This window comes from Macaca thibetana, chromosome 20 (assembly GCF_024542745.1).
Source record: "Macaca thibetana thibetana isolate TM-01 chromosome 20, ASM2454274v1, whole genome shotgun sequence".
In the NCBI taxonomy this organism is placed as follows: Eukaryota; Metazoa; Chordata; class Mammalia; order Primates; family Cercopithecidae; genus Macaca; species Macaca thibetana.
In genome coordinates this window covers 16,930,045-16,955,596 of record NC_065597.1, presented here as the reverse complement: position 1 = coordinate 16,955,596, position 25,552 = coordinate 16,930,045, and the positions used below count along the sequence as shown (strand labels likewise).

At 42.4% G+C, this 25,552-nt stretch overlaps 2 protein-coding genes and 1 non-coding gene across 3 annotated transcripts in view; 2 read left to right on the top strand and 1 right to left on the bottom strand.

The window, feature by feature from the left end:
* AARS1 (alanyl-tRNA synthetase 1) overlaps positions 1 to 25,552 on the bottom strand; it is a 370,792-nt gene that overhangs the window by 298,254 nt on the left and 46,986 nt on the right. The gene's annotated exons all lie outside the window — the stretch shown is intronic.
* The window catches only part of SF3B3 (splicing factor 3b subunit 3), a 53,836-nt gene that overhangs the window by 9,122 nt on the left and 19,162 nt on the right, over positions 1 to 25,552 (top strand). The window contains exons 4-11 of the mRNA XM_050772666.1: positions 56 to 228; positions 1,856 to 1,997; positions 5,011 to 5,123; positions 8,295 to 8,432; positions 9,064 to 9,167; positions 13,098 to 13,263; positions 16,169 to 16,264; positions 20,066 to 20,138. Of these exons, the coding sequence (XP_050628623.1) occupies positions 56 to 228; positions 1,856 to 1,997; positions 5,011 to 5,123; positions 8,295 to 8,432; positions 9,064 to 9,167; positions 13,098 to 13,263; positions 16,169 to 16,264; positions 20,066 to 20,138 (1,005 nt within the window). The remainder of the gene's footprint in view (positions 1 to 55; positions 229 to 1,855; positions 1,998 to 5,010; positions 5,124 to 8,294; positions 8,433 to 9,063; positions 9,168 to 13,097; positions 13,264 to 16,168; positions 16,265 to 20,065; positions 20,139 to 25,552) is intronic.
* Positions 7,973 to 8,063, top strand: LOC126945141 (small nucleolar RNA SNORD111). Its single transcript, XR_007722315.1, has one exon. It is a non-coding gene; the product is annotated as a small nucleolar RNA SNORD111 (small nucleolar RNA).

Here is a 25,552-nt window from a genome sequence, read left to right as displayed (position 1 = left end):
GTAAGTGTCTCTTCTCATCTGGGAATCTTGTATGTTTTATCTCCTTCAACTACAGGTGCCATTGAGAAACAGAAATTGGTGTATATTTTGAACAGAGATGCTGCAGCCCGACTTACCATTTCATCTCCCCTGGAAGCCCACAAAGCAAATACTTTAGTGTATCATGTAGTTGGAGTAGATGTTGGATTTGAAAATCCAATGTTTGCTTGTCTGGAAATGGATTATGAGGTAATGGGGACCCTGTCTCTTTGCATTTCTTTCAGTCACCTCGTTGTTTTTTTAAAGATTGTTTTCTTCCTTGTGCATATGTGTTTTTTTTGTTTTGTTTGTTTGTTTTTTGAGACAGAGTCTTGCTCTGTTGCCCAGGCTGGAGTGCAGTGGCAGTCTCAGCTCACTGCAACCTCTGCCTCCTGGGTTCAAGTAACTCTCCTGCCTCAGCCTCCTGAGTAGCTGGGACTACAGGCACTGCCACTGCGCCCAGCTAATTTTTGTGTTTTTAGTAGAGATGGGGTTTCACCATGTTGGCCAAGCTGGTCTCCTGACCCCAGGTGATTGGCCCACCTCACCCTCCCAGACTGCTGGGATTATAGGCCTGAGCCACCTTGCCCAGCCCCTTGTTCATGTCTTTTTTTTTTTTTTTTTTTTTTTTTTTTTTTTTTGAGACGGAGTCTCGCTCTGTCGCCCAGGCTGGAGTGCAGTGGCCGGATCTCAGCTCATTGCAAGCTCCGCCTCCCGGGTTTATGCCATTCTCCTGCCTCAGCCTCCCGAGTAGCTGGGACTATAGGCGCCCGCCACCTCGCCCGGCTAGTTTTTTGTATTTTTAGTAGAGACGGGGTTTCACCGTGTTAGCCAGGATGGTCTCGATCTCCTGACCTTGTGATCCGCCCGTCTCGGCCTCCCAAAGTGCTGGGATTACAGGCTTGAGCCACCGCGCCCGGCCCTTGTTCATGTCTTAATTCTGTCCTGCTAGCACATCTTCTCCATATTCCAAATGCCTTACTGAAATTCTTTGGGATGCTTCAGAGGTTAACCAACTATTTAATAGTCTTTCTCTGATTTAAGTAATCTCTCTATGGAAACGAGATATTTATTGGGAAAAGCTTCATGAAAAAGGTGAAGCTGTGTTTAAGGTATTTTTTCACAGAGCATACTATTCTTTGCCTTGAATGGAAGGCAGTGTTCTCTAGTAGAGAGATCCCTGGATCCAGAATTTGGAGATTGCAGTTCTCATTCTAGCTCTGCCATTATCTTATAGCATAAACTTTGTCAAACTATTTGGCGTCAGCCAGGTATGGTGGCATGTGCCTATAGTCCTAGCCGCTTGGGAGCCTGAGGCCCAGGAATTCTAGGCTGCAGTGAGATAAGATTTTACCACTGTGGTCAGGTGCAATGGCTCATGCCTGTAATCCAGGCACTTTGGGAGGCCGAAGCGGGCGGATCACCTGAGGTCAGGAGTTTGAGACTAGCCTGACCAACATGGAGAAACCCCGTCTCTACTAAAAATACAAAATTAGCCAGTCGTGGTGGCGCATGCTTGTAATCCCAGCAACTCGGGCGGCTGAGGCAGGAGAATCGCTTGAACCCGGGAGGCGGAGGTTGCGGTGAGCTGAGATCGTGCCATTGCACTCCAGCCTGGGCAACAAGAGCGAAACTCCATCTCAAAAAAAAAGAAAAGATTATACCACTGTGCACTGCAGCCTGGGTGACAGAGTGAGAACCTGTCTCTCAAAAAAAAAAAAAAAAAAATGACGTTTGTGGACGTCTGTTTTCTCATTTGTAAATTGGAGTCCTGATGTACTTTCTAGATCTTCGATTTTATGCTGCTGATTAGTTTTTATGCCACCGTTCTCTGTAGGAAGCAGACAATGATCCGACAGGGGAAGCAGCAGCTAATACCCAGCAGACACTTACTTTCTATGAGCTAGACCTTGGTTTAAATCATGTGGTCCGAAAATACAGTGAACCTTTGGAGGAACACGGCAACTTCCTTATTACAGGTACTTTTCTTTCAGAGCTGCTTTGTACCCTTTTACTTGGTTCATTTTATGCCCAAACCTAATAGGTTTTACTTAAAGGGTTTGGGAATTAATCCATTTGTTGTGAACCTGAATACCTTGTCTATCTTTTGGACAGGTTAGAAGTTCATGTGGTGGAGTGATTTTAAAAAGTGTTGGGAATAAAGAGTGTTTAGCTCCTTAATAACTCATTTCCTACTGAGGGCAGGGAAGAGAAGTTGAAGGGAGCAGTCGGTTTGGAATATTTATTACTATTAGTTGTTGTGACAGTTTGACTGTAGTCAGTTTTTCCCCCTCTTTCAAACCTAGCTCTTTGAAAAGCCAAATGAAATGGACAAACCCAACAAGATAAAACCTGTGATTATGAAAACTTAAACAAAATGGAAATATTTTTGAAGACGATTACCAGATTGATCCAAAAATAAATTAAGAACCTCAATAGACCAGCATTAGAGAAATTGAAGCAGTAGCCCAAAGTCACTCCCAGAAGATTGAGGTCCAGGATTTTCAGGAAAGCTTTTATTTTTTTGTTGAGGGACATATATGTATTCTGTTTTAAAATAAGTTTCTTGGCTGGGCGCAGTGGCTCATCACCTATAACTCTAGCACTTTAGGAGGCTGAGGCAGGAGGATCACTTGATCTCAGGAGTTTGAGACCATCCTGGGAAACAAGGTGAGACCTTGTCTCAATGAAAAAATAAATAAAAAAAAAAAAAGTAAAACAGATTTCTCCAGAGTAGAAAAAGAGTAAATGCTACTGTACCACTCTGTGAGTCTAGTATGACTACAATATCGAAACTGGATGGACAGTAACAAAAAAAATTTGCAGGCTGGTTCATATGGTTGTAGATAAGAAAAGCGAACATTCCAGCAAATCAGATTCAGTGTTTTAAATGCACATAGCTAAGTAACGTTTTTGGAGGAGCTAGAAGATGGAAAATACTTTCACAGTTGGAAATCAGTTCATAGTTGGAAATCAGTTCACCATTGGGAAATCCACATTACTATTTCATTATATTAAAAGATTAAAGGAGTGCAGCTACATTTGTGGTCGTCTGCATTTCATCAGGCTTGGGGAAAACTGATCTGTTCTATTTTGAATCATTTGCACTTGAATTGATGTCTAAAATAAGATGTTTGGGGAAGATATTGGAGAATAAAAATAAAGGACAGCACTTTGAGTATTAATCTTAGAGATTGTTAATACGTTAAGCAGATGACTTACGGAAAGTGGATTACACATCTCGTTACTTGTAACATATTACCATACCTTTCATTCACAAGGGCTTTTTCATTCTTTCAACACATTTTTATTGAGCCTTTGCAATCAGTATGTGCTAAGTCCATCTGCTGGATCTTGGGACTTCAGTGGTGAAAAATTAGATGTGGTGCCGCCTTTATGCAAGATTGAGTCTAGTGGTGAATACAGATAAATAACCAATTACCAGAAACTGTGCCAAATGCCATGATAGCACAGAGAAGTTCCCTAAACAGGGAAAGGAAAGGAATGTGTTACAGAAAGCTTGCTGGAGTCTCTAAGCTGAAACCTGAGGGCTAGTTAGGAGTTAGCTAGGTGCAGTTGGAGTGGGAGAGGAAGTTTCAGTTGTAAGCAAAGGGAACAGCATTTACAAAAGCCTAAATACAAGAAATAACATGGTTCATTCAAATAATTAAAAGCTCATTATGATTTAATTAAGGGACTGGGATAGGAGTAGGGGTGGGGTGAAAGCTACTGAAGGATTCTAAGTAGGGAAATAATCTGATAGATTGACAACCTTAGATTAATTGCTTATACTTTGGCTAATGAAATGGAGGATATTAAGACTGAAGGCAGGAGACTGATCAGGACATTAAACTAAGAGATACTGGTAGCTGCTATGGAGGTAGAATCAATAGGGCTGTGGGAGGAGAGAGAATTGAAGGATTATACTCAGGTATCTGGTTTGGTCTGTTAGTTGATGGTAGTATTCTCTAAGGTGGAGAATCTAGGAGGTGCAGCAGGGTTGGGAAGGAACCTGAGTTTGTTTATGAACACACTGTTATTTTATTTTTATTTTTTTGAGACGGAATCTCGCACTGTCAGCCAGGCTAGAGCGCAGTGGCATGATCTTGGCTCACTACAACCTCAGCCTCCTGAGTTTAAGCAATTCTCCTGCCTCAGCCTCCCGAGTAGCTGGGATTACAGGTGCCCACCACAATGCCTGGCTAATTTTTGTATTTTTAGTGGAGATGGGATTTCACCATGTTGGCCAGGCTGGTCTCGAACTCCTGACCTCAGGTGATCTTCCTGCCTTGGCCTCCGAGAGTGGTGTGATTACAAGTGTGAGCCACCGCGATTGACCTATTATTTTATTTTGCTTATTTTATTTTATTTTATTTATTTAATTTTTTGAGATGAAGTCGTACTCTGTCGTCTAGGCTGGAATGCAGTGGTGCCATCTCAGCTCACTACAATCTCCACCTCCTGGGTTCAAGTGATTCTCCTGCCTCAGCTTCCTGAGTAGCTGGGGTTGCAGGCATGCGCTCCCACACCTGGCTAATTTTTGTATTTTTAGTAGAGATGGGGTTTCACCATGTTGGCCAGGCTAGTCTCGAACTCCTGATCTCAAGTGATCCTCCTTGGTCTCCCAAAGTGCTAGGATTACAGGCATGAGCCACCATGCCTGGCTTGAACACACTGTATTTTAAAAATACCGATGGAAGGTCCATGTCCAATAGGTGATTTGATGTATTATACATCTGAAGATGAGAACTGCATTTGGGTTGGAGGTAAACATTTGGATACGTTATCCAGGCTGATCAGACCTTCTATGTAAACACAAACTATGCTTCATCCTTATCTACCATGAGCATAAGGGAGGAGAAACACTTGAAATGTTTCTTAGCATTAGGCACATTACCATCATGAAGTTGTGCTGAAAGAGAGGAGGAATTGAAAGCTGAAGAAATTCATGTCTATATCAAAGTCCCTGCTAAGTTTTATTTTCTCTCACAGTTCCAGGAGGGTCAGATGGCCCAAGTGGAGTACTGATCTGCTCTGAAAACTATATTACTTACAAGAACTTTGGTGACCAGCCAGATATCCGCTGTCCAATTCCCAGGAGGCGGGTAAGATCTTTGATATGAGAAGAGAGAGATTTGTGTTTTAATTTTTGTGATTACAGTGTAGTCTCTTAGTTTGTTACCAAGTTAGTTTTTTTGTGAAGTAAAAAAAAAAATTCAGTGACCCCGGGACAGGGACATAAATGTTGTTTTTAATAAAGTTGCTAAAATATTTTAGTAAAAGCCAAACAAATTCGTTTAGAAAGGGAATTAAAACTAATCTAATATCTATTTCAGAGGAACCTATGGACAGTTATTAATTTGAAATTCCTGAACGTTTCTAGTTTGGAGAAACCAGGCATATTTGTTAGAGATAGGTTGCCTTTTATTCTGTTTTGCTTGTTTTTTTCCAACATTTTTATTTTGAAAATTCCAAAATACAGAAAGTTTAAAAACAATAGAACAATGAATTCCCACATGCCTGTCATTTAGATTAATCAGTTATTAATATTTTGCTACATTTGTTTTTTCTTTTTCATGATATGTCCATATGCTTTTCTAGGTTAAGCAATTTGAAAAGAAGTTACAGGCATTATGATGCCTCACTCCAATAATCTTCTGAGATGACTCCCGAGAACAAGGACATTTTCCTATAGAACCAGATTGCCAATATCATACCCAAGAAATTGTAACATGTTGTGTAGTACCGTTACCTTATGTTTAGTTCATATTCATATTTCTGTCATCCTAAAAAGTTCCTTTGTAATTGGCCTTTAGTCTCCCTTAGTTTGGGATATTTCCCTCTCACCTTTTTTTTTTTTTTTTGAGATGGAGTCTCGCTCTGTTTCCCTGTTTCCCATACTAGAGTGCAGTGTTGTGATTTTGGCTCACTGCAACCTCAAGTGGTTTTCCCACCTCAGCCTCCCAAGTAGCCAGGATTACAGGCGTTCACTGCCACACCCGGCTAATCTTTTTTGTATTTTTATTTTTTGTATTTGTATTTTTAAATTTTTATTTATTTATTTATTTTATTATTATTTTTTATCTCTGCTTATTGCAGTCTCCACCTCCTGGGTTCACGCGATTCTCCTGCCTCAGCCTCCCGAGTAGCTGGGACTACAGGCGCCCGCCACCACGCCTGGCTAATTTTTGTTTGGTATTTTTAGTAGAGATGGCATTTCACCATGTTAGCCAGGATGGTCTCGATCTCCTGACCTCATGATCCGCCCACCTCGGCCTCCCAAAGTGCTGGGATTACAGGCGTGAGCCACCATGCCCCGCCTTATTTATTTATTTTTGAGACTGAGTCTCTCGCTCTGTCACCTAGGCTGGAGAATAGTGGCTCAGTCTCGGCTCACTGCAAGCTCTGCCTCCTGGATTCACTCCATTCTCCTGCCTCAGCCTCCCGAGTAGTTGGGACTACAGGCATCTGCCACGCGCCCGGCTACTTTTTGTATTTTTAGTAAAGACGGGGTTTCACCGTGGTCTCGATCTCCTGACCTCATGATCCGCCCGCCTCAGCCTCCCAAAGTGTTGGGGTTACAGGTGTGAGCCACCGCACCTGGTCCCCTTTTTGTATTTATAGAGACGGAGTTTGCCATGTTGGCCAGTCTGGTCCCAAACTCCTGACCTCAAGTTGTCTGCCTGCCTTGGCCTCTCAAAATGCTGGGATTACAGGCATGAGGCGCCCTGCCAGTCTGAGCTAATTTTCTTTTTTTTTTTTTTTTTTTTGAGGTGGAGTTTTGCTCTGTTGCCCAGGCTCGAGTTCAGTGGCGCAGTCTTGGCTCACTGCATCCTCGACCTCCCAGGCTCAAGTGATCCATCTCAGCCTCCCAAGTAGCTGGTACTACAGGCACCTGCTACCATGCCCAACTAATTTTTGTATTTTTAGTAGAGGTGGGGTTTCACCATATTGGCCAGGTTGGTCTCGAACTCGTGACCTTTTGATCTGCCTGTCTCGGCCTCCCAAGTGTTGGTATTACAGGCCTGAGCCACCGTGCCTGGCCAGCTAATTCTTATAGTCTGTCCCATAGTCCGTTTCCTCATGATTATATTGAGTTTAATGTTTTTGATATAATAAGTGCAGAGGGGGTGATGTATAGGTGATATATATTCTCCACTATGTCACACATTGTGTGTCCATAATGTTGGTTTATCTGATTGAGACATTAACTTGGTCACTTTGTTAAGGTGGTGCCTGCCCATTGTCTTCATTGTAATGGTGTCTTTTCTTTTTTGGTAACTGATAATGGAATTTGATGGTGATCTTTGAGACTAGTGAATGTCCCTCATCCTGAGACTAGTAAATATCCTTCTTCCTGAGATTAGTGAATATCCCTCTTCCCCAGCGTCTTTTCACCCAGTGGTTTTGGTGTGGATCCTTTGAATCAGTTATTGCCATCTCTCCCCTCACCCCTGGATTATTTATTTGCTGTTAAATATTTATCTGTCCTGGAGTTGAACTTTAGGATTTAATTTAATACGTAGTATGTAAGATTCCATCAATATTAGAAAACCTTAGAAGAAATTTGGCAAGTTAAATTCTTCTTGTTAAGGGATGGGAAGTCACTAAGTTAATTAGACGTTGAGACCTAACTATGCCAGGCACCGTACTTGGCTTTGCAATAATAAAGTCTAAAATTCTTGCCGAACTTACTCGGTGAGAGAAATAGAAACTGTTGAAAACGTTAAAAAACGCAAGCCGGGCGCAGTGGTGTTCCTCTGATCCCCAGCTACTTGAGAGGCTGAGGCGGGAGGATCCCTTGAGCCCAGGAGTTAGAGACCAGTCTGGGCAACATAGTGAGACATTGTCTTGAAAAGAAAAAAAATTCAAAATCATATCTAAGAAGGTGCCTTTTAGGAATCAGGCATTTGATGTAGAACACGGTAGTTTGGATGGAGCAGTGCTTCATTCACAGCCTGAAATGATGACTCTTTAAATTTCATGTCTCTTCTCAGACATTTTTCTCTGGAGATAATTTTTGCCCTATGGATCTGATCAGGCTGTAGTGAAATTGGGACTCTTTTGGTTACCCAGAGTTTATTAGATATTTGTAGCAGGAGAATTTTGAGCTGTGGAGTTCCAGTGTTCTGGCTGGCAGGACACTCTGGATCAAAGCTTGTGCCTTTAGGCCTTTAATGTCATGTGTAATCCCTATTGGTAAAGTGCTGAATTCCAGAACTAAGAAGTACCCATTTCTAAGACGTCGATTGTGTTTGTGTTTTTGACTTTGCTAGAATGACCTGGATGACCCTGAAAGAGGAATGATTTTTGTTTGCTCTGCAACCCATAAGACCAAATCGATGTTCTTCTTTTTGGCTCAAACTGAGCAGGGAGATATCTTTAAGATCACTTTGGAGACAGATGAAGATATGGTAAGTAGATCATGGAAGGACCAGTACAGCTACTCTATGAGATGAGATAGGCAAGACAGGTAATAGTTTACAAGTTAAAATAATGGGAATTAGAAAGTAGTTGCCTTTGGAACCGGTATATGAGTATAGATTTTTCTCTCTGGTTATTAGATTTTTTTGTCTGGTAATCTTACATACAATATAAGAGTGGTAATGCCACTTGTAGTGATTATTTTTAGGTGGTAATAATTGGTGTGAAGAAGATAAAGGTCTCTGTTTCTACTGAAAACTGGTAATAAACGTGATCTGTTACTAGTTTTATCTTATGGACGAGCTCTGTGAATAGTTGGGCAATTTCTTAGGTAGCTGTTTGGATCAGGAATTGGCAAACATGTTTTTGTAAAGGCCACATAGTAAATATTTGCAGCTTTTGTGAGCTACGTAGTCTCCGTCTCAACTACTCAACTCTGCTGTTACGTACGAAGATAGCCACAGCCAGTAATAATTGACATGACTGGCCCGTGAGCTGGAGTTTGCTGTCCCCTGGTCAGATATGAAATACAGTATTTTATTTGCTACTCAGCCTGTGCTGTCTTATAATATGGGGCTCACTTCACTTGTTTGTACACCAGAATGTTTCTTTTCTCGCCAGGTTACTGAGATCCGGCTCAAGTATTTTGATACTGTACCAGTTGCTGCTGCCATGTGTGTGCTTAAAACAGGATTCCTTTTTGTAGCATCAGAATTTGGAAACCAGTGAGTAATCCTTCTGTTACCCTAGTTCACCCTGGTTGCGATAAAAGTTGGCAGCAGAGGCTGGGTGCAGTGACTCACGCCCGTAATCCTAGTTCTTTGGGAGGCCGAGGCGGGTGAATCACCTGAGGTCAGGAGTTCGAGACCAGCCTGGTCAACATGGTGAAACCCCATTTCCACCTAAAATACAAAAATTAGCTGAGTGTGGTGGCTGGCACCTGTAATCCCAGCTACTCGGGAGGCTGAGGCAGTAGAATCACTTGAATCCGGGAGGTGGAGGTTTCAGTGAGCTGAGATCACGCCACTGTACTCCAGCCTGGGTAACAAGAATGAAACTGTATCTCAAAAAAAAAAAAAAAAAAAAAGGGTTGATAGTAGGAAGGTGTGACTTTGAGGCTTAGGGAGCTTTTCACAAGAATGTGTTAGTTCTTTCAAAAGAAAAGTTTGTTTTCTCCCTTTAGAGTCTTTCTTTGTCTTACCTTCCTTTATTTTAGTGGCTTCAGTCAGTACCTCTGTGGGTATCTCCAGAACTATCTTTAGATTTGATGTCTCTTCTGAGTTTTTGGCTGAACATTTCATCAAATAATTTTTTTTTTTGAAATGGAGTTTCACCCTTGTTGTGGCTGGAGTGCACCGGCGTGATCTTGGCTCACTGCAACCTCCGCCTCCCAGGTTCAAGCGCTTCTCCTGCCTCAGCCTCCTGAGTTGCTGGGATTACAGGCATGCACCACCACGCCCAGGTCATTTTATATTTTTGGTAGAGACAGGGTTTCTCCATGTTGCTCAGGCTGGTCTCAAACTCCCAACCTCAGGTGATCCGCCCGCCTCGACCTCCCAAAGTGGGTGGGTTATAGGTGTGAGCCACCGCGCCCGGCCATTTCATCAAATAAATACTTATTGAAATACTTAAGTACTGCTGGGCTTAGTGGCTCACGACTGTAATCCCAGCACTTTGGGAATCCAAGGTGGGCAGATCACCTGAGGTTGGAGTTCGAGACCAGCTGGACAACATGGTGAAACCCTGTCTCTACTAAAAATACAAAAATTAGCCGGGCATGGTGGCGGGCGCCTATAATGCCAGCTACTTGGGAGGCCGAGGCAGGAGAATCGCTTGAACTTGGGAGTTGGAGGTTGCAGTGAGCCGAGATCGCGTCATTGCACTCCAGCCTGGGCGTTGAGCAAGACTCCGTCTCAAAAAAGAAAAATTAAATAAAAAAATGAAATACTTACTATTAAAGAGATGTTTCATAAGCACTTGACAGGTACCTATCTAGGGTTGAAGCTTACCAGCGCTTAGCTGCCCACCCATATCAGCAGCCCTCCCATCCTCACTATTTCTGTTAGTGTCTAATAGACTAGTTATAGCAACTAAAATGTGAAATCTCAAATTTTTTTTATTGTCCACCGCTTTCAGTCATGTGCTAAATTCTGTTTTTACCTCTGTACCCCTTTTCGTAATGCTAATCTGAACTAGTTCACTAGTTTTTTTATTTCATTGCCTTTCCTGTAAAACTCAGCCTTTTGTAGCATCATCTAATCCAGCAGACAAGACAACCTTGAATAAATAATTTCCCCTATCCCTGTATCATAATCATAAGTGGCTTTTCATTGCCAAATGGAAGAAATCTGAATTCTAGCCTCAAATTTAAGACCACTGTCTAAGACTACAAGTTACACCAGATAAGGTGACATGGTCTTGCCAGTATCTGCTAAAGTGTAGTCATACCACTTTACTAATCTAGTGCTCAGTTTCTTCATAATTAAAATACTGTCTAGGATTTTGTGCCATTTCTGCCTTGTTTCTGGCTATTCTCTCAATCTTAAATAAAATGCCTTTTACTCCTCAGTGACTTTTTTCTTTCATTTTTAAATCAAGATAGGGTGTCACTATGTCTTCCAGGCTGGTCTCGAACTCCTGGACCCAAGCGATCCTCTCCCCTTGGCCTCCCAAAGTGCTGGGATTGTAAACTTAAACCACCACACCTACCTTTCAGGTTTTTGGGCCTTTTTTTTTTTTTTTTTTTTTGATCGACTCACTCTATCACTCAGGGTGGAGTGCAGTGATCTCAGCTCACTGCAACCTCCACCTCCTGGCTTCAAACGATTCTCCTCTCTCAGCCTCCTGAGTAGCTTGGACTCAGGTGTGTGCCACCATGCCCAGCTAATTTTTTTTGTATTTTTAGGAGAGAACAGGGTTTTGCCATGTTGGCCAAGCTGGTCTCAAACTCCTGACCTCAAGCGATCCATCCACCTTGGCCTTCCGAAGTGCTGGGACTCCAGGCGTGTGCTACCGTGCCCAGCCGAGCCTTCTTAGCTTTTTGGGTTTTTTTGTTGTTGTTGTTTGTTTGAGACAGAGTCTTACTCTGTTTTCTGGGATGCTGGAGTGCAGGGGCACAGTCTCGGCTTGCTGCATCCTTGACCTCCCAGGCTCAAGGTTAACCTTCCATCTCAGCCTCCCAAGTAGCTGGGACTATTAATTAGCAAGGCACATGCCTGGCTAATATTTGTATTTCTTGTAGAGTCTCAAACTTCTGGACTTAAGCAATCCACCTGCCTCAGTCTCCCAGTGTGCTGGGATTACAGACTTGAGCCACAGTGCCTGGCTGATATTTGTCCCTTTGTATCTAGCTCATTTTACTTGGCATAATATTTAGAAGATTCATGTTCAAAAAAAAAAGAAGGAGATTCATGTTTTGGTAGCCTGTGTCAGAACTCATTCCTTTTTATGGCAGAATTACTCATTGTTTGTACATACTGTATTTTGTTTATCCATTCTACTGCTGATGTACACTTGGATTGTGTCCACCTTTCACTATTGGGAGTAATGCTGTGGTAGATGTTGCTGTGCTAATACCTATTTGAGTCCCCATTTTTAATTTTTTTGGGTGTATATGTAGGAGTGGAATTACTGGGTCATGGTAATTCCGTGTTTAACTTTTTGAGAAACCACCAAACTTTCTCAAAGCAGCTACATCCGTTTTACATTCCCAACAGCAGTATATGAGGGCTCCAGTTTCTCCACATCCTTGCCGACTTGTTTTCCACATTTGTGATTATAGCCATCCTGCTAGGTATGCAGTGGTGGTATGAAGTGGTAGCTTTGCCTTTCCCCGGTGATGAGTGATGTTGAGCATCTATTTTTATTTTTATTTTTATTTTTTTTTTTTTTTGAGACGGAGTCTTGCTCTGTCTTCCAGGCTGGAGTGCAGTGGTGCGATCTCCACTCACTGCAAGCTCTGTCGCCTCCCGGGTTCACGCCATTCTCCTGCCTCAGCCTCCCGAGAAGCTGGGACTACAGGCGCTCGCCACCTTGCCCGGCTGATTTTTTTTGTATTTTTAGTAGAGAGGGGGTTTCACCATGTTCGCCAGGATGGTCTCGATCTCCTGACCTCGTGATCCGCCTGCCTCGGCCTCCCAAAGTGCTGGAATTACAGGCGCAAGCCACCGTGCCCGGCTGATGTTGAGCATCTTTTTGTGTTTATTGGCCATTTGTGTATCTTTGTTGGAGAAATGTCTATTCAAATCCCGTTGCCCATTTTTTAAGAGTTGTCTTCTTGTATTTGAGTTCTCTATGTGTTCTGGGTACTAGACCCTTGTCAGAAATATGATTTGCAAATATTTTCTCTCATTTGGTGGGTTGTCATCTTACTTTCTTCCTTTGATGCATGAAAGTTTTAAATTTTGATGAAGTCCAGTTTATCTGTGTTTTCTTTGTTGCTTGTGCTGTAAATAAAACACTCACTGCACTTCCCAGATCTTCTCCCTGAATTGTTTTGAAACAAATCCTAGCTATCTTACTTAATGTTAACACCTAAAAATAATAACAGTAGTATCTTAATATAATCAAATAGCTTGTGCTTTATATTGATGTCAGACATTATCGTCAGGCAGAGAACTCGTTACCGAAAGTTTCTCTTCTCTGCTTCTTCCCAGTTACTTATATCAAATTGCACATCTTGGAGATGATGATGAAGAACCTGAGTTTTCATCAGCCATGCCTCTGGAAGAAGGAGACACATTCTTTTTTCAGCCAAGACCACTTAAAAACCTTGTGCTGGTTGATGAGTTGGACAGCCTCTCTCCCATTCTGTTTTGCCAGGTTGGTGGGTCTTTCCAGTCCCTTCCACAATCAATCTAAAGTTAAACTGAGATCTAGTCTAAGAAATAGCTTTATTAGTATTTCCTTGAACTCGCCAGTGTGTAAAGCAGTTAGAGGTAGAAGCGTGAGCATAAAAAACCATTAATAAGTCCTTGGGCTTTTTTTCCCATAATGATGAAACTCATGTTTAATGTAAAAATTCAGATCATATTCCTGTACTGCTTGCTGGGGAGGAAAAAAATCAGACCATGTAAAAAGTGAAAAGTAAAAGTCCTCCCTATAATCTTCTCACCCGTCCGCTCCATTGAACCATATTGCTTATGTTAACAACTTCTTGTAACTGCTTCCAGGTGTTTTATCTGCATTTAGAATCATGTATATGTTTATGTGTTCTGTCTTTTTCTTTTTAAAATAAGTGGAGTCATATACTCCACAGTATTCTGTGGTTGACCTCTTGTCATATAAGTCTACATATAGCTGTATTTACTTCATTTTACCACGGTTCCTCTTTAAAATAGTTCTGAGACATTGGGATCAGTTGGTAACAGAAAGTTTTGAATCACCACCTCAAGGAGGAACCTGCAGTGGCACAGAATGAAGATTGTGTCTCTCATTGCTGGTGCTCAGTTGTGACAGCCAGGAATTTGATCATGCTGTTGCATCCTCAATTGCCAGGGTTTGAGTGACCATTAGGGACCACCTGTGTAGTTAATCACACTTCTGATGGGAGAGGAGCTTGTTCACTGGGTACTGGGGAAACAAATCAGCATTCAGACAGGTTTAATTACACCCATCTGAAATTAATTGCTTTGTTCTTCCTTTCTGAGAAATGATTAGTCTTGAGGACAACAGAAAATAAGTGTGACTAACTTCTTTTCTTTCTTTCTTTTTTTTTTTTTTTTTTTTTTGGAGACGGAGTCTCGATCTGTCGCCCAGGAGGCTGGAGTGCAGTGGCGTGATCTCGGTTCACTGCAAGCTCCGCCTCCCAAGTTCATGCCATTCTCCTGCCTCAGCCTCCCTAGTAGCAGGAACTGCTAGCGCCTGCCACCACGCCCAGCTAATTTTTTGTATTTTTAGTAGAGGCGGGGTTTCACGGTGATCTCCTCACCTCGTGATCTGCCTGCCTTGGCCTCCCAAAGTGCTGGGATTATAGGCGTGAGCCACCACGCCCGGCCAAGTGTGACTAATTTCTAATTTGATTATTAGTGATTTTTCCACCTTCATTGCAATTTGAATAAATAATGTGTGTAAATAGTTTATTCATCAAGAATAAAATTAGCCAGGCATGGTGGCCCATGCTTGTAATCCCAGCACTTTGGGAGGCCGAGGTGGGCAGGTCACCTGAGGTTGGGAGTTTGAGACCAGCCTGACCAACATGGAGAAACCCTTCCTGTACTAAAAACAACAACAACAACAAAAAAAAAAACAAAATTAGCCAGGTGTGGTGGCACATGCCTGTAATCCCAGCTACTTGGGAGGCTGAGGCAAGAGAATCACTTGAACTCAGGAGGTGGAGGTTGCGGTGAGCCGAGATCGCGCCATTGTACTCAGCCTGGGCAACAACTCCGTCTCAAAGAAAAAAAAAAAAAAAAAAGACCGGGCATGGTGGCTCATGCCTGTAATCCCAGCACTTTGCGAGGCCGAGGCGGGCGGATCACAAGGTCAGGAGATCGAGACCATCCTGGCTAACGTGGTGAAACCCTGTCTACTAAAAATACAAAACAATTAGCCAGGCGTGGTGGCAGGCGCCTATAGTCCCAGCTACTTGGGAGGCTGAGGCAGGAGAATGGCGTGAACCCAAGAGGCGGAGTTTGCAGTGAGCTGAGATTGCGCCACTGCACTCCAGCCTGGGCAACAGAGCCTCAATCTCCAAAAAAAAAAAAAAAAAAAAAAAAAAAAGGCTGGGCGCGGTGGTTCACACCTGTAATCCCAGCACTTTGGGAGGCCGAGGCGGGTAGATGACCTGAGGTCAGGAGTTTGAGACCAGCCTGGCCAACATGGTGAAACCCCATCTCTACTAAAAATATAAAAACTAGCCAGGCGTGGTGGTGGGTGCTTGTAATCCCAGCTTCTTAGGAGGCTGAGGCAGGAGAATCGCTTGAACCCAGGAGATGGAGGTTGCGGTGAGTTGACACAGTGCCACTGCACGCCAGCCTCGGTGACAGAGTGAGACTCTGTCTTAAATAAAAAATAAAAATAAAATTAATGGGAAATTAAAGTGTCTATAGCAGGGCTTCTTCACATTTATTTCTGCCATGGATCTTTTTGCTAGCCTGAAGCATCTGGATCCGATCTGAATGTTTTACTGTTTTGTTTTGTTTTATTTTTTAAATTTTTTTTGAGATAAGAGTCTCACTCTGTCACCCAGGCTAGAGTGCAGTGGCACAGTTATGACTCACTGCAGCCTTAGCCTCCTGGGCTGAAGCGATTTTCCCAACTCAGCCTCCTCAGTAGCTGGGACTATAGACACAAGCCACCATACCCAGCTAATGAGTGATATTTTAAAATGCACATGAAAATATACATAGATTCAGAATAGCAAAATGTTTTTTAAAGTTGTGGAAAACAGATGTGCTTTATTGAGGCTTTATAAATAATAAGATGATACACTTAAAATGGATGAGTTAATTTCTTTTAGGAGATTGGAGTAAAGGCTGTATACCCTCAGTACTCACATGCACATCTATGTTACGGTAGGCTCCATTGCTTTGCAGAGAGATTAAAGAATTTTCATTTGAACTGTCCAGTTTGTCAAAACTATAATACAGATGATTCACCTCTTTTCACATGTTGATCAACAGATAATTGTTTTGGAAAGCAGCTAGATGTCTGGGATACTAGAGAATCAGAATTGTGTTTGAAAACAGCACTGTAGACGTTTCTTCCTCTGACTTTCTCTGTGCAGATAGCTGATCTGGCCAATGAAGATACTCCACAGCTGTATGTGGCTTGTGGTAGGGGACCCCGATCATCTCTGAGAGTACTAAGACATGGACTTGAGGTAAGATTGCAATTTCTAGATAATCTGCAGGGTTTGGAGGGAAGCATTGACAAAGTAGTTTATGGGTTTACTCTGATGTTGTCAAAGACATAGTTAAGGTGTCTGTGAAAAAGTATGTTCTTTCTCCCTGACTTCCCCAAAGTTTATACTTGAGATTTTCTTTCTTTTTGTCCCTGAAACAGTCTCACTGTGTTGCCCAGGCTGGTGTGCAATGACACAATCTTGGCTCACTGCAGCCTTGACCTCCTGAGCTCAAGTGATTGTCCTGCCTCAGCCTCCCAAAGTGTTGATTACAGGTGTAAGCCACTGTGCCCAGCCTGTGCTATTTTCTATTCCTTAACTTGTTAGCATGATAGCCCACGTGGTCACTAGTCATGACATGGAGGCTAGGAAATCTATTTGGAACATTTCACTGTCTCTATACATCTAGTCTTAGTTAAATCAACTGTGTCAATGCTATATATGTTTTTGTATCTTATTAAATTTATTCCTTATTACTATATACTGTTAAATAGCATACTTTTTATTTATTCATTTATTTTTGCGATGGGGGTCCCACTCTGTGTCCCACGCTGGAATTCAGTGGTGCCATGATGGCTCACTGCAGCCTTGACCTTCCTGGGATCAGGCGATCCTCCCACCTCAGCCTCCTGAATAACTGGGGACTTCAGGCATGTGCCGCAACATCCAGCTAATTTTTGTATTTTTTGTAGAGACCAGTCTCTGGTTGGTCTTGAACTCCTGGAGTCAGGCAATCTGCTTGCTTTGGCTTCCCAAAGTGCTAGGATCACAGCCTTGAGCCACCACACCTGGCCAAGTGTCATAATTTTTAGTGTTTCTGCAATATTTCCCCAAAGTGGGTAGATCATAATTTATTTAGTGAATCTTTTATTGCTGGGCTTTTTAGGTAAGGTGGACACTAAAAGTTACCTTCTTGGATCCCATATTCTCTGTGTATCATAGTCCTAATGTTAATGCCTTCTAGTGAGGGCCCTGCACTTGAACTTGTTAGGAATAAAATAAAAAGCTTCCTATAACAGTTTGTTTTGAGAGCTTGGGAGTGGCAAACTGAGCTCTCAAGAGGCCTGCTACCTGTTTCTGTAAATTTTTATTGGAAGACGCCCAAGATAATCTGGGTTTTGAATTCTGGCGTTACCACTTAATACTTATTACTAAGTTTCTGTTTCTTCTGTAAAATGGACTTAATACTGGTACCTGCCATAAAGAATTGTGTGAATTAAATGAGATTATACATACAAAGCTCTTAAGATACGGCATGAAGTGTTCAATAAATGTTAGCTGTTAACATTGCTGTTTCAGGGAATTTGAAAATGTTTTGTCTCTGCCAAAATATATCATCAGTTCACCAAAATTTCAATGACTCAGACCCAATTTAGAGCCACAGGTCTGTTGTGTGTGTGTGTGTGTGTGTGTGTTTTTTTTTCTTGAGTGCAGTGGTGAGACCTTGCTTCAGTGTAACCTGCAACGCCCAGTCTCAAGCAAGCAGTTCTCCCACCTTAGCTTCCCGAGTAGCTGGGACTACAGGTGTGCGCCATCACGCTTAGCTAATTTATTTATTTATTTTGGGTAGAGACAGGGTCTTGCTATGTTGCCAGGGCTGGTCTTGAACTCCTGGGCCTCAAGTGATCTTCCCACTTCACCCTCCCAAAGTGTTACGATTACAGGCGTGAGCCACCGCACCTGGCCAAGAGCCATTGCTCTTGATTCGTTAGTTACTTATTTCTCATTGGATCCTAGTGAGCATATGATGAAAGCTAGCGCTTTACACAAAAAAATGCATACGTGCAGCTGGGCACGGTGGCTCACGCTTGTAATTCCAGCACTTTAGGAGGCTGAAGCGGGCAGATCACCGGAGGTCAGGAGTTTGAGACCAGCCTGGCCAACGTGGTGAAACCCCTTCTCTACTAAAACTACAAAAATGAACTGGGAGTGGTGGTGGGTTCCTGTAATCCCAGCTGCTCAGGAGACTGAGGCAGGAGAATCGCTTGAACTGGGAGGTGGAGGTTGCAGTGAGCCGAGATCATGCCACTGCACTCCAGCCTGGGCGACAGAGCGAGACTGTCTCCAAAAAAAAGTGCATATGTGCGTTAACAGAAAATTTTTGTACAGTGTAAGAGATAAAGGGCTCAAGAATCATCATTTTTTAGTTTCCTGGTATTTCTCTCCCCACTTCAAATCTATAGACACACCTTTGTTATGTATAAAAATATTTTCCGAGGCGGGCGGATCATGAGGTCAGGAGATCGAGACCATCTTGGCTAACACAGTGAAACCCCGTCTCTACTAAAAATACAAAAAAATTAGCTGGTTGTGGTGGCAGGCGCCTGTAGTCCCAGCTACTCAAGAGGCTGAGGCAGGAGAATGGCATGAACCTGGGAGGCAGAGCTTGCGGTGAGCAGAGATTGTGCCACTGCACTCCAGCCTGGGCGACAGAGCGAAACTCCATCTCAAAAAAAAAAAAAATTGTTTTTAATTGTTGAACGTTGCTTTATTCCTGTATGTCTATTTGTTACACCTTGTTATCTAACTAGATTGTGGTCTCAATTGAGCCAGGGTGACTGACAGTTTTACGTTTGGTATAGAGTGTAGCATAATTGACAGTTGAATTTTATTGATGAAGTTCTTAGATCTTCCTTCTAATTAAATTATACCAGTAAACTAGGAAAAGTGCTAGTCCTTCTGTGAATATACATGAGTTCTTCCTATAAGATGTAGGTTACATGCTGTATATAAGTGGCTAGTTTATTGTCTCTAGATCATTTAAAAACTTAGTAATTTTAATTTTATAATGATTTTACATTTATAAAAAAATTGCAAAGATAGTAAAGTGAGTTCCTGTATAACCCACACCCAGTTTTCCCTTCTAGATCATTTTGAATTTGGCTTAGACGTTTTGTTTACTCTTATGTTTGAGAACCTATAGGACATGTAGAGAATCATTCACTCTGACTTTAAGGCGCATAGAAAGACAAAACAGTTAGTGCCCTAAGAGGTGGTGACTGTGTTCTTTCTTTTTTTTTGGAGATGGAGTCTTGCTCAGTCACCCAGGCTGGAGTGCAATGGTGCAATCTCAGCTCACGGCAACTCCGCCTCCCAGGTTCAAGCGATTCTCCCGCCTCAACCTCCCAAATAGCTGAGATTACAGGCACCTGCCATCATGCCTGGCTAATTTTTATATTTTTGCAGAGACAGGTTTCACCGTGTTGGCCAGCTGGTCTAGAACTCCTGATCTCAGGCGAGCCACCCACCTTGGCCTCCCAAAGTGCTGGGATTGCAGGTGTGAGCCATTGGGCCCAGCCGGTGGACTGATTTCTATGAGTGCTCATGGAAGAGAGAGGTGACTGACTGCCAGTCAAGGAGATAAAGGAATAATTTTGCTACAGGAGCTGGCATTTGAATTGATCCACATGGGGTTTGGCCTTACAGGAGCTAGGGAAAGAAACGGGATGCTAATTTAGATGGCCTGATTCATTCCCAGTGGTTACTGCTGTTCTGAGGATGATCAAGGCATGTTGTACTTGAAGGAAAGGGGTATGGTTTTGGCTGCAGCAATTGTACCCTCTCAGACATCCTGTGACTTTTGCTTAAGACTGTCATGGGGATTGCCACCGTCTCCAGCCTGTTTCGTTCTTAGATTCTTCTTTCACTAGGTGGTTTCATCTTTTAAATCCAGCATACATTGTGAACCCTGCCTTTGAGACCTTATTTTTTGATGTGATTGTAAGCAGGTAGCTGAGTTGCATGCTCACTGGATCTGTGGCTTCCCTCCTCTCCTGTCAGGTGTCAGAAATGGCTGTTTCTGAGCTACCCGGTAACCCCAATGCTGTCTGGACAGTGCGTCGACACATTGAAGGTAAGCAGCTCTTTCCCAGTAGTCAAAATGAGGGTCTGGGTGCCATTGACATAGAAGGCTTAAAAGGCTGTGTTCCTAATACTTCTGTATCATTTCATTTAGCACCATATACCAGAAACTTTCTGGCCCAACACCATTTTTGAGGCTCTTTCAGGATGCCTTCACCTACCATTTCTTTTTGTGCAGGTGGGAAAGAGGGGACATAGGTTGGCTGTTATATTTTAGTACATATAGGTTTCAGTATCATAGAGCTGTCAAATGTGATGTTGACTTTATATTCATAAAGGTACTGGTTTCATCTGTAAGAGGTATGATGTGAGGGAAAGTTGTGCTTTTTCATTCTTCTTCAACTATATTCTTTTAAATTGTTTTGAAACCACAGTGAAATTCAAGGTGGTGTTCTAGGAATTAAGAGATTTGGGAAACCTTGTTAGTCAGTCTTGCTAGTGCTTAAGGAAAGCAGAGTAGAATTGAGTGGAATTAGAATTTTAGTGTGAGTGGAAAAGCGGGGATGGGAAAGGAGAAGGGAGTTTGAGCTCCTGGATGTAAATGGTCATCTGATCCTAAAACTTTGAAAGTAATAGGAGAATGCCTAGTAGTTAGTGCAATAACAGGGAAGTCTTGTGACAAGACTTGAATTGCAGCCTCATAGAAAGAAAGCTCAGTCTCATTTTTCCCTTGATTCACATTGGAGGTATGTTTTTCTCTTGTTCTCTCAGGAATATGGGATGGGTGAGTAAGATCATCCTTGCCAGCAGACAGCTTTTTCAATAAAACAGCTGTAATTCTGCCTGATAGATATTCTGCCTGTATGAAACAGATTTTTTAAGGAGTTGGGAAACATGGAGGAGGAAAACAACTTACTATTAGTAGAATACTCACTTTTGTGGATTTAACTTTCATTATAGGCATTTGAATCATATCCAAGTTGAGTAGAAAGGGAAAAATGTGAATAGGAAATGGATAGGCTTATAAGCTGAAAAGATAATTATTAGGCACCTGGTTTTGTGTGTAATATCTACATAGAAGTTGGTCCGTGTTGGTGTTTTACTTTGGTTTGGTGGCTTGTTGACATTATGGCTGTGAAAAGCATTGTCTAGACTGTTTGAATTAGAAATGTGTTTTAAGATAACCTATTGTGCTCCTTCTTTTTTCCTTTTAACTTTTTAAATAAACTTACTTTAAAACAGATTTAGGGCGGGGTGCGGTGGCTCATGCCTGTAATCCCAACACATTGGGAGGCCGAGGTGGGCGGATCGCCTGAGGTCAGAGTTTGAGACCAGTCTGGCCAACGTGGTGAAACCCCATCTCTACTAAAAATACAAAAGTTAGCTGGGTGTGGTGGTGCACGCCTGTAATCCCAGCTACTTAAGGGGCTGAGGCAGGAGAATCGCTTGAACCTGGGAGGCGGAGGTTGCAGTGAGCCGAGATCGCACCACTGCACTCCAGCCTGGGTGAGAGAGTGAGACTCCATCTCAAAAAAAAAAAAGAAAAAGAAAATAGAGTTAGGTTTATAGAAAAGTTAACTCTCACTTCTATGAAGAAGACAGGAAGTTACAGGGGTTGAGTGTCTCAAGATACAGTCTGAGTAATGGGGATAGAAAATCCTGGCTCCTGAATCTCAGTCGAATGCCCATTTTGATTAACTGCAGTGAGATTCTGTGGATCTTGGTGGTTTCTTTCAGGATAAATTTAGTTGTTTGAGTGCCCACCATGTACTCAGTAACAAAGACTCTTTGCCTCAGAGCACTTGCCATCTAAAAAACAAGACAAGTATACAGAACTGTTGTGTGTTGTGAATGTGGTGAAAGGCACAGGTACATTGCTGGGAGGGGTTAAAGGACAGGGCATGTGTTTGAAGGTCAGGACAGGCTCTTTAGAGGGACAGCATTTGCTAAGTCAGTGATAGGCAGTTTGTTGCATTATGTAGTTGAACATTTTTCTCCTTTATTAAATGTCAGAAGTCTTGGAAAGGACTATATCCTACTAAATTTTACTCTTTAGGTACTGTAATTTGGGAGTCACCTGTAAATACAGGTCGGGTTCTCTTGGTTCACTCACTTTCCAGATACCCCCACTTACTATTGAGTGAACATTCCTTCTTCCCGCACATGCTGAAGTCTTCCAGGCAAATACTAACCTTGGCTGGTACTTGGTGATGCACACTACCAATACCAAGCCTTTTTTTCTCTTCCACAGGTGGCTGGTGAAGGTGCTGATCACCACAGGTGTGTACCTACTGCTAGGGTCGATTGTGGGGTCTTATAGTTTATCCAAGGAGAGGGACCTGCACATAATATTGAGGCTGCCCTGATGGTGTCTTTCAGAGGGTAACTGCAGTTGGATGTCACTGGGCATAATAGTGCTGCACACCGTCTGCCTGTGCATCAGATGGTCTGAGGCAGGAGTCTGCCTCTCTACTTTCTCCCACAGAATTTGTCATGTATGGTTAATTTGCCTTTTACTAAGCTAAAAGAGTCTCTAGCTAGAGAACTTTAGCTTCATACTCTCTTGGAGTTGTACATTCCAGGTGTACTGACCGAAAGATCAGGACTTGGAGAAAGCTTTTGAGTATATTCAGGACTTGCTGAAGCAAGATAAGTATCAGATTCCCTTGTCTATGAAGTGAGAGTGAGTTACTGGAGCTTCAGGTATCTGGGTGGTCACTCACTTTACCTTTTGGAGTGAGCTGCTGATTGAGCCTCAAATCCTAAGGCAAGTAGAAGAGAAAAGCATTCCCTCCTCTGGGGTCCTCAGCAGTGTTCAGACAGATGAGAGCCCTGTTGAATTGAGACCTAAAGATACATTCTCATACCCTGATAGATTCTTCATTGAGGTATGAACTATTGTTTTTTCACATGAGACTTACATTCGTTAGAAAAGGGTAGTGTGGATGGTACAGTTCCTAGTCATTTACCTTGACTAAAGCTTGGCTTTGTTCTGAACTCCAATGTTTTTTTAAAATTAATTTTTTGTGGACTGGGTGTGGTGGCTCACGCCTGTAATCCCAGCACTTTGGGAGGCTGAGGTGGGCGGATCACCTGAGGTTGGGAATTTGAGACCAGCCTGACCAATATGGAGAAACCCTGTCTCTACTGAAAATACAAAATTAGCTGGGCGTGGTGGCACATGCTTGTAATCCCAGCTGCTAGAGAGGCTGAGGCAGGAGAATTGCTTGAACCTGGGAGGCGGAGGTTGTGATGAGCCAAGATCGCGCCATTGTATTCCAACCTGGGCAACCAGAGTGAAACTCTCTCCAAAAAAAAAAAATAATAATAAGTTTTTATAAAGTTGGGGTCTTGTTATGTTACCCAGGCTGGTCTTGAACTCCTGAACTCAAATGATCCTCCCTCCTCAACCTCCCAAAGTGCTTGAACCACCGTGCCCAGCTTGAACTCCAACTTTAATCTGCAGTCACTCAAGTACATAAGAGTTAATCTACTGCAAGTCTTCTTCACTATAGAAGGAAGGAGGGTAGAAGTTACAGTGTGCTTGATAGTCACAGGGCAGTGTTTATTTTGAGGAAATCTGTGATGTAAAGTAGCTTTGAGACGTCGTTGACTCTCCTACTTGTTGAATTGTCTAGCAAAAGTATGACCCTATTTAAGTTCACTGAGCATTTATTCTCTTTTATGTTTGAGTAGTCTGAAGTCTTGGTCAAAGGAAAGGCACCCCTCCTCCCTTCTCTCCCATGAAAGTCAAAAGTTGTATGGTCTGTCTTTTGGAAGGTCCCTTTTTCCTTTTGGTGAAGATCCGAGACCAGGAATCCTGACCAGTTACAGCCTTTTGTTGCTTGGCTTTAATTTTCTTTGACACAGCTTTTAAGGTTATTAGGTTTCAGTAATGAGAACATGGTAAATGATACTGTATTCATATAATGTTAAACAACTTCTGTTATTTTTACACAACAAAAATTTCTAGTATAAAAACTGAGAACTGGACTAAAGGTTCCAAACTTGGTGTTACATGGGGATGGATTTTGGTTTTGTTGTAAGCTACTGAGCCATCCATTTCAGAGATAACCATGTCCTTACTTGTTTTATGATAGTGAGTGGTGCTTAGTCTTACAAAGCCACCTTATGAGACGTTCCCAAAGCATTTGATGTATGTTGACAGTTCTAGCAAAATAACCAAAAACCAAGTATCTTTTTGTCCAATATTATTCCTTATGATTTGGAAATTGAACCTTTACTCTGTGGATTCCTGGTCTAACCATTAGAGCAGGCCCATTGGGAAAGATCTTTAATCCTTGTTTTTCAGCCACCACAGTACGTACATATATATGTAATATTAACTGAAACAAAAATTTCACGAAACAGTAGTTATCCTACTATATGTGAAGCAACTTCATAAATTACATTTATTTCTGTTAAGAAGTGCCTATTGTGCAACACGTTAAATTGATTTTCTGTCCTGCTAATAGGGCAGAACACTACTGTTGGCCATGCCAATGATACATATTCTTTTTTGTTTGTTTTGAGACAGTCTCATTCTGTCGCCCAGGCTGGATTGCAGTGGGGCGATCTCAGCTCACTGCGGCCTCTGCCTCCCGGGTTCAGGCAATTCTGCTGCTCAGCCTCCCGAGTAGTTGGAATTACAGATGCCCACCACCACACCCAGCTAATTTTTGTATTTTATTTGATTTATTTTTTAGTAGAGACGGGTTTCACCCTGTCGGTCAGGCTGGTTTCAAACTCCTGACCTCAGGTGATCCGCCCACCTTGGCCTCCCAAAGTGCTGGGATTACAAGCATGAGCCATCATGCCCGGTCGAATGATAACATCTTCACTTGACTCCTGCTTCTGTAAAGAATGCTGATTCTGCAGAACTGATCTAGTAACCTTAGTTCAGCTGAATCTCATGTGAAGTCATCAGAACCAAAAGTATGCCCTTCATGTGGACCAGCCCTGTGGTGGGCTGGACCAGCCCTGTGGCATTGAGCTCTTGACAAGTGCTTAGGCAGACAGGGTCCTATAGCTCCTACTGCTAGGAGTGAGGTAGCCACTACATTGTTTGGTGCCTTGTCTTCTTCTGTCCCTTTTTTACCTGATTTCTGGGTAAGGGGGTGTTGATACAAAAATTCAAATGTAAAGGAGGAAAATCTCAACTCTTTTAAAAAATTAGCATGCCTTTAGTCAACATTTATCAAGCTTTATGCCAAACATGGTACTGGATGGGGACACTGGCAGAAGCTGTTGTATGTTGTAGGGTGAGATACATGGAAAATAGATGGCCTTTATGGGATCTGCAGAAGAAACTGAGGGTTTCTGGTATACCTCAAGTCGTCTGACTTCCTTGAGAAACTCGTTAGTGTTTATTCAACCACATTTAATTAGAAGAAGCAAATTCTAATAGGATTGCTCACGACCACACAATTGTTCTGTTTCTAAATAGTGAAAAACCAGACAGGTCAA